Source organism: Mercenaria mercenaria, chromosome 10, assembly GCF_021730395.1.
Source record: "Mercenaria mercenaria strain notata chromosome 10, MADL_Memer_1, whole genome shotgun sequence".
Lineage (NCBI taxonomy): Eukaryota > Metazoa > Mollusca > Bivalvia > Venerida > Veneridae > Mercenaria > Mercenaria mercenaria.
This window is the reverse complement of record NC_069370.1, coordinates 8898325-8912740: the sequence shown is the minus strand read 5'-3', so window position 1 is coordinate 8912740 and position 14416 is coordinate 8898325. Positions and strand designations below refer to the sequence as shown.

At 34.9% G+C, this 14416-nt stretch overlaps 1 protein-coding gene across 4 annotated transcripts in view; it reads right to left on the bottom strand.

The window, feature by feature from the left end:
* The window catches only part of LOC123559800 (kinesin-like protein KIF28P), a 44018-nt gene that overhangs the window by 27764 nt on the left and 1838 nt on the right, over positions 1-14416 (bottom strand). For all 4 annotated transcript variants that reach the window (XR_006688010.2, XR_008372609.1, XM_045351909.2 and 1 more), the window contains exons 2-6: positions 8850-9056; positions 8185-8317; positions 7870-7949; positions 5230-5341; positions 4129-4240 (exon numbers count right to left, since the gene is read on the bottom strand). Coding sequence is in view for 2 of the 4 variants with exons in the window: in XM_045351909.2 (XP_045207844.2) it covers positions 4129-4240; positions 5230-5341; positions 7870-7949; positions 8185-8317; positions 8850-9056 (644 nt within the window). In the remaining 2 variants the exon portion in view is untranslated. The remainder of the gene's footprint in view (positions 1-4128; positions 4241-5229; positions 5342-7869; positions 7950-8184; positions 8318-8849; positions 9057-14416) is intronic.

Sequence of the window (14416 nt, the reverse complement as noted above, 5' to 3'; positions counted from 1 at the left end):
ATTGATCGGAAATGGTTTTCAATGTTCAGGCCCCTGTGACCTTGACCTTTGACGGAGTGACCCCAAAATCTATAGGGGTTGTCTACTCTTCATGACCAATCATCCTATGAAGTTTCAACATTCTGGGTCAAGTGGTTCTCTAGTTATTGATCGGAAATGGTTTTCAATGTTCAGGCCCCTGTGACCTTGACCTTTGACGGAGTGACCCCAAAAACAATAGGGGTCGTCTACTCCAGCAGCCCTACAACCCTATGAAGTTTGAAGGTTCTAGGTCAAATGGTTCTCCAGTTATTGCTCGGAAATGAAGTGTGACGTACGGACGGACGAACAGGGCAAAAACAATATGTCTCCTGGGGGAGACATAATTATTAAACCTGTCAGTCTCAGCGGGTAAAAATGTCTTATATGTTTGGCATTAATTAGCTCAATGTGAATATCTCTTTCCTGTTGTCAAAACACATTTTGTATGTTGTCAAAACTAAACTGTTACACATACCCTTTATCTACTTCGGAAACATTTTGAAATGTTTAATTTCAGACACTTAAAAAACATTCAGTGATAAAAATGTAATCAGTGATTTTTAAAGGTTACTATAAAAATGTGGGACATAAATATGAATTAAATCACTTTGACCAAACAATACATAAAAGGAATTTTCCTTTCGCAGCCTTGCTTAATCATCTTTTCATGACTTATCTATACATAATGAAGATAATTTTTTTTACGTAAGAGAAAACCTGCCAATATTCAAGTACGTAAAGCTTTTACATTGAGGCCATATTAAGCTATTCGCAATATAATTTGACCCTATATGTATATAGAGCCGTGACCGTATCCACAAAACAGTATAACTGTGTGGGCAAAATATTTACTAGCACCATGGGACTACAGCCTTATAGAATTACAAACGAATGCTTTGCTGTTAAAATAATCTATAAATACATTCACCTGGCAGGTATATAATACTTTATTGCGTGCTGTCTACCGTTAAGTGCATATTTGAACAATAAAGGCTGTACGCAAACAAAAGATCTATTATAAAAAGATTATAGAATAATCTGTCCTTAACAAGTTAACACGTCATCATACACTAGATTAAAAAAAAAAGTTATAAAAAAATTCCGTTAGGTTGCAATACAATACGAAACGTAAAATTATTGACAAAAAAAAAATACAGTAAGAATACATATATTCCAAAAAGTCTACAATAAGTATACATATATTCCAAAAAGTCTACAATAAGTATACAAATATTCCAAAAACGACCTGCAAAAGCATTAAATGACAGATAAAATATGGTAGATATCCCAATAAAAGAAAAGTTTACAGTAAAACCTGTTTAAGCAGTCACCTCTTATTAAGCAGCCAACCTGTCTCAATGTATAGCTAAGTTTTGACTTTGAAATACTTTTTTGCCTAAAGGTGTAAGACTTGAATGAATGTTAATGAAACTTGGCTTGAATATGGCAAACACTGCGATAAAAAGCTAGTAAGCAAGCTTTCTGCAATATAGTCATAATTTCTTACAAAAGAAGATAGGGTAATTTTAATTATTAGAAGTTTGAAATCTAAGGGAAAATTTCAGAATTGGTTTAATAGGTGCCCTGGGTCTGTAGTCGTGAAAAGATTCTGAATGCAACAAAATTTTCACTTTGTCAATGTTGAAGTAAGCTCAGGTTATCTGAAAATTTTGCAAGAATGTGCCGGCACTGATGACAGTGAAAATACCACTCTATATATATATCATGAATAGTACCTGCAATTTTTCTTTTTTTTTTTTTTTTTTTGCTATTAAGCCTTAACGTCAATCAAAGGTGCTGAAGTAAATTATGCTGGGCAATGAAATAGTAAAAATATTTTACTAAATTTGAACACAGTGTCTCAGACTGCAGGGTTTTCTAAAATTCTCTCTAATACATTCAAATGGTCACTTTACAGTCACATTTAAAAAGAACTGCACTTAATTCTGTCAATCAAAAAAAAAATATAACACTAGACTTGGCTTATTTCAGGGGCAATGTTAAGATGTCAGAGTTTGTCAACAACATCATGTTTCCTTACTGGCCATTTATTTATGATCTGTTGATGCCTTGGTGAATTAGCATCCTAGTTTTTTAAGGTCTTTGAACTGAGAACCTGTTCTTAACTAACTTGATGTTAAAGTTTCTGTATGACCTGTGGAAAGGCTTCATGAAACGTGCTTATGACATTATCACATTCTTTTAGCTAGGTTCATTTAGCTCTTAATTAACCCTTATCATGCTAAAAATGACTGATTCTGACTTTGCGACCAGTGTAGATCATGATCAGCCTGCACATCCGTGCAATCTGATCATGGTCTACACTATACGCCATACAGTCATTATCTTTTTTGGCAAGCACCCCATTGAACAGTTAATGGTACTGTCCAAATTGAAAGATGGGCAGGTTCATTATAGAAATTTAGCAGGGTAAGGGTTAATTCCTAGCACAGTTAACAGACACAAATGAAGTAGTTTTGTCCAAAGGTCAGAAACATGTTAGAAATATAAACACGCCCCTTTTCTGTAATTATTACTATTACAAATTCAGTGTTATTTGCCTGAGGGACTACTTTCTGTGACTGTATCAATCCAAGATATTAATTTCCAACTTATAGATAAAACTTTTTTTGTTCTATCTTTTAGGAATCCACAAACTGATGAATCCACAATTTAGATAGCCACTTAGGCTGAAACTATAAACTTTTATGCACATGAAAAAAAAATGGTTTCATAGTATATACATTAGGTACCAAAATTTATGCAAATTTCATATCTGAGGCAGAAGTCACAAACAGTTTTTAACTGTTTATATAAAAACTTACTGATCTGAACAGCTGACCCAAAATTCTAATATTTGTATCATTTTCAACAGAAAAAAAGAATTTATTGTTTTGCCTAATTGCCCTAAAAGCAGCAAACCTTTATTCATGAAATTTAGTTTGAATGGAGAAAGTACATTTACAATAGCACCAACAATATATTTTATAAAAAAAACTTTTAACAAATTTATAAAAGGTGTAATTCCACAATAAATGAGATCATACAAATTAACCCTTACCCTGCTAATTTTCTATAATGAACTTGTCCTTCTGTCAATTTGGGCAATACCATTTATTATTCCAAGGGGAGTTCACTGAAAATTTACTGACTGAATAGTGAACAGTGCAGGATATGCAGACTGATCTTTGTCTGCACTGGTTGCAAATGCAAAATCACTTGCCACCAACAGTCAAATTAATAACCAGCAGGTTTGTTCTTTTGATTAGTACATGTTGCATAGGCATAGGAGCAGGGGTCAAGGCATGCTTTGGCCAGCATAATTGACCCCTCCCTACACGCCAAGTTTTGACCCTAAAAACTTTTTTCTTAGAAATAAAGGAAAAAGCTAATTTTAAAGCGCATGTATTATATATATTTTTTAGCTGGCCACAACCCCGCAAAATGTTGCAGACTCCGTTAAATAAAGACTGTAATGGACTGTAATGGAAATGCATGCAACAGTCTACTGTGAAATCATTAATATTCGTGGGGGATTAATTTTCGTGGATTTCGTGGTTGAGTTAATCCACGAAATTTAATCCCAACGAACAAGTAAAATTCCCATTCATTTTATGTTAAAAAGTTGAAATCCACAAATTCATATCCCCACGAAATTGCCATTTTGACCAAAACCACGAAATTTTATGCCCATGAAATTAAATGATTTTACAGTATACCATCTAGCCCTGAGTTGAGCAGAACTCAACATTTATACATGTTACAAGCAGGAGTATTGGAACCACCCTAGCAAAAATGTTCAGCTGAAAAATTAAACAGCACACTGAAAATCTTAAGATTTTTTATCCAAAGTAGGTCCTCTTATGACCAAAGTAGACTTATGGCTGAAAATATTATTATGGTAATACAATATAAATGTGCTGAACAATCTGAAGTGACAGAAGTATAACAGCTCTGATTTAAAGTATGACATGACCTTTTACTGTTGCCACAGGACACCAAGAACGCTGAGCTGTGATAATAAAACAGAAATTCTGGAAAACCACAGGTCTAAGCATTAAATTTTGTACGTTCAAGCAACAAAGGTTCATGTATGTTTTTGCATACCTGCTGGTAGCGTTCATTTTTGTAGAAGCGACAGTTCTGTTCCTTGTTCCTTCAGCCATTTTCTGCTCAATATCCTGGTAACTGCCCACCGCAGTCTCATTTAAGCCATCAGCTGTAAACATAAACACATAATTCAAATATTTTGTTTATAAAAACTAATATTACAGGTAATATAATGATAATATAACTGTTTCGTACCCATATTTTTAATTCTGTAATCCATTAAATTACCATTATTGCATTACAAATTACTCTTTATTATCTGATAAAAAGTAATGTATTACTATGTATGTCAGACAAAAAGTTTATTTGGTTGTATCATGCCCATAAATTTACTTCTGTAATCTATTAAATTACCAATACATGACTGTAGTGCATTTTACTGCATTACAAATTACTCTCAATTTTTTGGTAAGAAGTAATGCATTACGGTGTATTACACACATTACATTTTCAATTACTCCATGCCAGTTACACAGTGTACAAATGTATACAATTTCTGTAAAAAAAGTGATACTAAATTGTTGTTCAAAATACATGAATCAAGATCAAAATCAATTAAACAGACTTTCTGGACATGTTTCATTCACAGTTTATATATGAGCCACGCCATGAGAAAACCAACATAGTGCATTTGCGAACAGCATGGATCCAGACCAGCCTGTGCATCCACGCAGTCTGGTCAAGATCCATGCTGTTCGCTAACGATTTCTCTAATTGCAACAGGCTTTGAAAGCGAACAGCTGGTCGCAAATGCACTATGTTGGTTTTCTCATGGTGCGGCTCATATGTAAAGCTACAGTTTATGTAAGTCACAAGCTATTTCCATTTGTATTCCTTTTTAATTATATCTATGCCCTATCAAATTACACGTCTTAACCTTTAGCAGGCTGCGCCAAGTGATTTTGCCTTTGCGATCAGTGCAGACCAAGATCAGCCTGCACATCCCTGCACGCTGATCATGGTCTGCCCTGTTCGCAAATTCAGTCAGTAAATTTTCAGTAAACATCCCTTCAAATAATAAATGGTATTGCCTAAATTGAATGATGCACCAGTCCATTTTAGAAATTTAGCAGGCTAAAGATTAAAAAGTTTACTTACCGTAAAATCCTGATTTAGGATGCTGTCTCACCCGGAGCGCTGATTTTGACCCACTGGAGTCTAGGAGATCTCGACAATTTTCATTGTAAATCTCCAACATAGTGAATGTTACCTGCAATATGATAAACATCTATATATATTTTTCCCTAAAAAAAACACAGATTTAACTTCTCTTTATCAAATGATGCTACGCCAACAATATCATGCCAAGCAACACCATCACCAAAAGCAATAACATCGTAGGAAGCAACAATATCATGTGAAGCAACAACATCACCAAAAAACAACAACATCACCAAAAGCAACAACATCATGCAAGGTAACAAAATCATGTGAAGCAACAGCATCACCAAAAGCAAAAAAATTATGCAAAGAAACAACATCACCAACTAGAGCTGTTACAGGAGACGAATTATACCCCCACAATACAGCCCTGTCACAGAAGTAAGCAAATGTCAAAGTCAAACTTGTCCTATATTTGATGATGATTATTTAAATCTGTCAACCCTTTCATGAGTGCGGAAACCATGAGTTTGGCAAATCTTAAGTTGGAAAGAGCCTAACTACGTAAAAACAAGAGCTGTCTCCATAGGATGACACATGCCCCCGATGGCACTTTGAATGAACAGTTATGGCCGATGTTAGAGTTTAGGACCTTTGACCTACGGACCTGGGTCTTGCGCGCGACACGTCGTCTTACTGTGGTACACATTCATGCCCAATAATTTTAAAATCCATGCATGAATGACAAAGATATGGAGCGGACATGCCCATCAATGCACTATCATGAAATATGACGTTTAACGTCTAAGTGTGATCTTGACCTTTGAGCTACGGACCTGGGTCTTGCATGCGACACGTCGTCTTACTGTGGTACACATTCATGCCAAGTTATTTGAAAATCCATCCATGGATGACAAGATATGGACCGGACACGAATGCACATCATGAAAAATGACCTTTAACGTCTAAGTGTGACCTTGACCTTTGAGCTACGGACCTGGGTCTTTCGCGTGACACGTCGTCTTACTGTGGTACACATTCATGCCAAGTTATCTGAAAATCCATCCATCGATGACAAAGATGTGGACCGGACACGAATGCACATCATGAAAAATGACCTTTAACGTCTAAGTGTGACCTTGACCTTTGAGCTACGGACCTGAGTCTTTCGCGCGACACGTCGTCTTACTGTGGTACACATTCATGCCAAGTTATTTGAAAATCCATCCATCGATGACAAAGATATGGACCGGACACGAAAATTGTGGACACACCGATAGACTGACAGACCGACAGACGGTTCAAAAACTATATGCCTCCCTTCGGGGGCATAAAAATGGTGGTTTGTAGGCAATGTCGAATTTGACCTATATATTTGATGATGTTAAACCTATGTACCAAAATTTATGATCCTAGGTCCAAGCATTCTCAAGATATCATCTGGAAACCGTTTAACTGTTCTGGGTCATTGTGACCTTGACCTCTGACCTACTGACCTCAAAGTCAAACTTGACCTGTATTTTATATGTTACACCTGTGTACCTAAATTTATGATCCTTGGCCCAAGCTTTCTCAAGTTATCATCCAGAAACCATTGAACTGTTCTGGGTCACTGTGACCTCGACCTTTGACCTACTAACCTCAAAATCAATAGGGGTCATCTGCTGGTCATGACCATGGCAACCTCTCTACCAATTTTCATGACCCTAGGCCCAAGCGTTCTCAAGTTATCATCTGGAAACCGTTTAACTGTTCCGGGTCATTGTCATGCTTCCCAACCCTCCCGATTCAATCGGGATTATCCCGATTAGCAAGCCAAAACCCGATCACTCGATCAGCATTTCAAAAACCCGATTTGAATATTTTCCAATGTTATGTGTAATGAAAATAGCTTCTAATCAGCTTGTAAAAACATTACATAATCAATTAGCGTAAACTTATCCCGTTACACTAAATTGCCCTGATTCCAATAAATACATAAAACTGCCCCAATTCCAATATAAACATGAAAATGCCCCAATTCCAATATAAATATGAAATTGCTCTGATTCCAATAAAAACATAAAATTTTCTTGATTCCAATATAAAATTGAAATTGCCCTGATCCCAGCATAAGCATTAAATTGCCCGGATTCCAATATAAACATGAAATTGCCCTGATTCCAATATAAACATGATATTTCCCCAATTCCAATATAAACATGAAATTTCCCTGATGAAATTGCCCCGATTCCAATATAAACATGAAATTGTCCTGATCCCAGCATAGACAAGAAATTGCCCTGATTTCAATATAAAGATGATATTTCCCTGATTCCAATACAAACATGAAATTGCCCTGATTCCAATATAAGCATGAAATTGCCCTGATGCTAATATAAGCATGAAATGGCACTGATTCCAATACAAACATGAAATTGCCCTGATTTCAATATAAACATGAAATTTCCCTTATTTCAATATAAACATGATATTTCCCTGATTCCAATATAAGCATGAAATTGCCCCGATGCTAATATAAGCATGAAATGGCACGGATTCCAATATAAGCATGAAATTGCCCTGATGCTAATATAAGCAAGAAATTTCCCTGATTCCAATATAAGCATGAATTTTCCCTGATGAAATTACCCTTACCTCATACTGAGATTTTGCTCCTTCGGCTACTTTCTTTTCAATGCCTTTGAAAAGCTGTTCACAATACAGTGGCACAATTCCTGAAAGGAAACAAGATTATAATTATGCTAAATAACTGGTTAAAAGACTCAACTGACATTTTGGTAATGTTCTAGAAAAAATTAGCATGTTTCTCATTTCAAATAAAAAACATGGGCTGTTAATACTGGGACAAATTTCATTTCAAACATACAATAAGGGCTGTTACTGAGGCAAATTTCATTTCAGATACATAATAAAAGTTGTTAATACTATAAATGTATCAAAAAGTAATACCTTTGTTGACATCATAGCCGACCATGGACCAACTTTTTCCTGACCCAGTCTGTCCATATGCAAACAATGTAGAGTTATAGCCTTCCCATGCATTATTCAGTACACCAACACCCAATTCGTCAAACACTTTTTGCTGGAAGATGATGTGACAAATTATCAATATAGTAACAAGATTGTAAAAATGAATTTTCGAAGACAGATCACAGTTTTGTTCTCCTTATATTAATCTTTTTTTACAATCTCACTGAAAACCTCAACAGGAGAAATATATAAATAATTTCACTAAAATATCAGCCAGCCATGTTCACCAATACACATCATTATTGTCAAGTAAAATAAGCAAACTTAGTTTTTGCACTTCAGTTTTCAGCTATTTGCAAATATTTACGCTCGAGTAATGTATGGTATTTGCAATCCACAAACTTTTTGACCCACGTATATTTCCATTTATGCAGTAATTTTCAAGATCAATATGTAATACCATAATTCAAACCTCAGACAATATCTCCTATAGTTGAAATAACTATGAAGTGGAAATTCTTCTAATCTTAATCTAGCAAAAAGGGTGTTGTGTCATTAAAACGTCACTAAAAATTACCTCATCTGCAATCCTAAGAAAAACAACTTGAAAAATACATAAGCATAACGTAAAAATCAGGCTGTACCTGATCAGCAAATTTCTTTCCGTTCGGGCTAGAAGTGTCCGGGGCGAAATATCCTGTGCCGTTATCCTTGCAACCATCATGCGACCAGTAACTGTAGTCAAATGTGAATTTTTTCTCCTCGTTACTTCCAGATGGGTCTATTATTTTGGTTGTAGCCCCAGACATCTCAATGATAAGTACGGCATTGCGATCTCTCTCACGACCATTGTAAACAGCTGTTAAGGAATATACAGCTTCTAATTGGAAGCTAGGAAACATTTTGAAAGAAACAACAAATAAAAAATAACATAACCATAATCTTTCAGTTTAAATAAAAAATGGGAACATTTTCAGATTATAGTAAATAAACAAGAATTCAATCAATTGATATCAATTTACAAGGGCTGTGCACAAAGCTATTATCTTATTCTTTTATTACATATATATATATATATATAATATATATATATATATATATATATATATATACATATATATATATATATATAGTTAAAATAGTTTTGGCTCAGCCCTACAGTAATTGACAATTGTAAGGTTCATCATGAATGAAAAATGACACTTAATATTATACCATTGTCAAATTACATTGTAACCCTTACCCTGCTAAATTTCCATCCTTCAATTTGGACAGTACAATTAACTGTTAAATGGGGTGCTAAAATACCAAAAAAGATACTGACTGAATGGCAAACAGTGTAGATCACGATCAGACTGCACGGATGTGCCGGCTAATAATGATCTACACTGGTCGCAAAGGCTGAATCAATCGTGTCCAGCATGATATAAGGGTTAATGATGAAACTTTATATTCTGGGACTATTCTGCTAATATCAACAAAAGGGTGGTCATCCGATAGAAGGTTTTGTTTCTTTTTTATGTTTTGGTTAATAAAAAAAATATTCTTCATGTTCTGTTTTTTTTTTTTAGTTTGAACTGACAACTTGACAGTCTCCAGTCATATTTGGTCTTCTCTCAAATATATTTTGCAAGTGTTGGATTCTTCATGTTTTTCAACCAGTCTGTTATATATATATAATTCTTTCAAATAGGTTTTAAATCAGCGTCTGTTTTCAACTCCACCCAGTATAAGCTATATGTTTTGGGTTGATTTTCAGTCAGACCGTATGAATGGCAAATGTTTGTATTTGCTTCACCTTCTGGCTCCCTAGCTCTCTAACTTTACTTTTTATCCAATCTGACTAAAGTATTTGATCTTCTAAACGAAGATCTGAGAACGACCCACTCACATTCGTCTTCTGTATATTTTGGATTTCCATTATTGCTATTTTTATGTTATCCAATCAGATGACTTGTTCGATTGCCAAAGAGTAAGAAAAATATGCAATTATTCCAGGACTCGAACCCGGGACCCCTCGCTTACAAAGCAAGTGGCCTACCGACTGAGCTAACCGGCTATCTGATACATCACGACATAAGAATTGTAAATATCAAAAGTCAATGCTACAGGTAGATTTGCAAGATGTTGTAAGCTAGGCTCTGATTGGCTAGTGAAAGGGCCGTCAGAACGAGGCAATGAATAGGTCGTTTTCAGATCCTATGCGTAGCGTAATAGGAGATGTACTTTAGTCAGATTGCTTTTTATCATGGCTAAACCTTACAAAAATACAAGTCTGTGAAAGCTCTGATGTCACTTCATTTTCTTGTTTTTGTTGGGTTTAACGTATGTCACACTGACACAATTAGAGGTCATATGGCGACTTTTCCTGCTTTGATGTGGGAGAAAGACCCTAGGTGCCCCCGACAGCGCATTATTTCATCACGGGCACGCAGCTGTGTAAAACAACCAATCTTCCGTAAGCCAGCTTGATGGCTTTCTCACATGAAGAATTCAACACACCGATTGTCATGTCCAAACCCACATTGGTAAAAGGCAGGGGATTCAAAGTCAGCGACCATAACCACTCTGCCAAGGAGGCCAGGCCTCTTCTTGAAGTACAATGAATCAAAGACCACTAGAGCGTTAAAATGTATTGTATCTATATCTTGTATTTCATGACAGAAGCTATGTACCTTCAGTTAGTTAACCCAGTATATAGAGTTTCCCTATGGTGAGCAATTAGTTTAAGTTATAAGCAGAAAACTAATTCTGTCCTCAGCATGTTTTTTTCTAGAGGCCTTTAATCATAAACTGAAAGCTCTGAAACAATATCATATTACCTCAGAAGATGAAATATATACCCAACCTTAGTATTATTGTGAAAAGCTTCCTACACGGACCAGTCCAGTTTAGGATGATAGATGTTAATTATTTTCCTGTATAACAAAACAGGGCATACATGTACATGATCAATTTTTGCAATTGTGGCTTTAATCAATTTCGAATATGTCAAAATCAGCTTACAGAAAATGTAAATTGCTTTTTTTTTTACTTGAAAAATATTTGAACCCAGAAACAAATGTTCAGCTATTTGTATTAATAATCCAGAAACTGAATTAATTATTTTCAAAAATTGCTCAGAACTCAAAGACATGAAGGTATAATTATTTATGTAAAATGTGTAACACGAACATGGTTGAATCAGAATATCATTTTTTATTAAGTTATTTTGCATATATTACAGGGTGGCGGCACCCATGTGACTTTTTGATATCATACACACCTGTAGCGAAAATTGTTTGATTCATGTAACACATCTTTGTTTGTAATTTCCTAGTTTCTTGATGGATTTTACAAATTAGAATAAAAAGCGTCTAAGACAGAAAAACGAGTGCCTTTCTCGGCTACTATGCTTTTCTCGGCTGCTGTTACGTCTGCTACGCTTAATCAATACTGTCTTCAAACACTTCACCCAATGTCCAGTGTTTATCAACACCTACATATTTGGCATGTATGAAAAAGCATTGAGAAAAGTATCAAAAATTTCTGGCACCCATTTTTCCTGCATGCCTTCAGCACTTTTTATTCTATTCAAAACTGTCAAGTTATAAAGAAATTATAAGAATAAATGTCACCTGAATCAAGCGTTATTCCCTATGTGTTACATAATGATACCAAAATGGGGAGCCACCTTGTGCAAAATTGAGAAATATATAACTAGATCACTGAGTCTGAGCTAGCGTGCAGAAATTTGTAAATATCGATCATGTCTTCTAAAAATTAATCTGAGCTACATAAAACTGCAATACAGAATTGATTGATAGATCCAAAGTACTGACTGATAGATCCAAAGTACTGATTGATAGATCTGTAGTACTGATTGATAGATCCAAAGTACTGATTGATAGATCCAAGGTATTGATCAACAGATCTACAGTACTGATTAATAGATCAAAGGTACTGATTGATAGATCCAAAGTACTGATTGATAGATCCAAGGGATTGATCAACAGATCTACAGTACTGATTAATAGATCCAAAGTACTGATTGATTGATCCAAAGTACTGATTGATAGATCCAAGGTATTGATCAACAGATCTACAGTACTGATTAATAGATCCAAAGTACTGATTGATAGATCCAAGGTATTGATCAACAGATCTACAGTACTGATTAATAGATTCAAAGTACTGATTGATAGATCCAAGGTATTGATCAACATATCTACAGTACTGATTTATAGATCAAAGGTTCTGATTGATAGATCCAAAGTACTGATTGATAGATCCAAGGTATTGATCAACAGATCTACAGTACTGATTGATAGATCCAAAGTACTGATTGATAGATCCAAGGTATTGATCAACAGATCTACAGTACTGATTAATAGATCAAAGGTACTAATTGATAGATCCAAAGTACTGATTGATAGATCCAAGGTACTGATCAACAGATCTACAGTACTGATCAACAGATCTACAGTACTGATTCAGATAGATCCAAAGTACTGATCAACAGATGTACAATACTGATTGACAGATACATAGTATTGACTGATAGATCCACAGTACTGATTGACAGAGCTACAGTACTGTTGACACATCCACATTACTGATTGATAGATCCACAGTACTAATTGACAGAGCTACAGTACTGCTGACACATCCACACTACTGACTGATAGATCCACATTACTAATCGATAGATCCACATTACTAATCACTTCAATTTCAAAATCCATAGAAGTATAACATAAACAGTTCTGAAGCTGAAATCTTTTAGGCGGTAGCTATAGGAGTCTATAGTCACTGGGCCTCTAAACAACCCATACATGGTTTGTCCAGAGGTTCGGTGCTGAAAATGTTAGTCGCAGAGAGGATAATAAAATTAATATAGTTAGATTTCAAAAAATAGGAGATTTTTTCAAAAATAAGCTTTTGTTTTAAATATATTGTAAGCAATAGAAAAATAAGTATTTAGAACACAACTGGAACACACATATCAACAGAATAACAACAAATGCAAACAGAACACTACAGGTTTCCTTAAACGCAACATCAAAACAAGAGGTGTCCGTAAGACAGCGCGCTCGACTTTTCTCACTGCTTGACTCTGAATTAGAGCATTGCCAGTAAAAAAAATTCAAAGTTAAAAAGGGACGTAATTCTGTCTGTCAAAATTCAAATCAGAGTTATGGGAATTGTGTCTCCTTGTGTAGACTTTGATAGAAAATAACTATTTTGAGTTTCAAGTCAAAAACTTTAATAGTAACAGAGATATTTGACTTTATCAATTTTTTTAAAAAAAATTCTAAGTTAAAAAGGGGCGTAATTCTGTCAAAATTCAAATCAGAGTTATGGGAATTGTGTCCCCTGGTGTAGACTTTGATAGTAAATAACTATTTTGAGTTTCAAGTCAAAATCTTTAATAGTAACAGAGATATTTGACTTTATCAAAATTTTTAACAAAAAATTCTAAGTTAAAAAGGGGCATAATTCTGTCAAAATTCAAATCAGAGTTATGTGGATTGTTTTTCCTGGTGTAAACTTTGATGGTAAATAAGTATTTTAAGTTTTAAGTCAAAAGCTTTGATAGTAACAGAGATATTTGACTTTATCAAAAATTTTAACAAAAAATTCTAAGTTAAAAAGGGGCATAATTCTGTCAAAATTCAATCAGAGTTATGAGAATTGTTTCTTCTGGTGTAGATTTTGATGGTAAATAAGTATTTTAAGTTTCAAGTCAATAGCATTGACAGTAACAGAGTATTTGACTTTATCAAAAACTTTAACCAAAAATTCTAAGTTAAAAAGGGGCGTAATTCTGTCAAAATTCAAACCAGAGTTATGGAGATTGTTTCTCCTGGTGTAGACTTTGATAGTAAATACCTATTTTAAGTTTCAAGTCAATAGCTTTGATAGTAACAGAGATATTTGACATTATCAAAAACTTTAACCAACGCAGACGCCGACGCCGGAGCAAGTGCAATAGCTCTACATTTTCTTCGAAAAATCGAGCTAACAAAACAAGAAAACGTCAAAGCACTATCATACAAAACACTGGTCAGACAACAATTAGAATACGCCTCACCTGTATGGTCCCCCCACACACAGGTTAACATACATAAGCTGGAAATGGTCCAGCAACGCACAGTCAGATGGGTTAAAAACAATTATTCAGGATACACTAGCGTAACGGACCTACAGAACAACTTAGGCTGGAGCACAC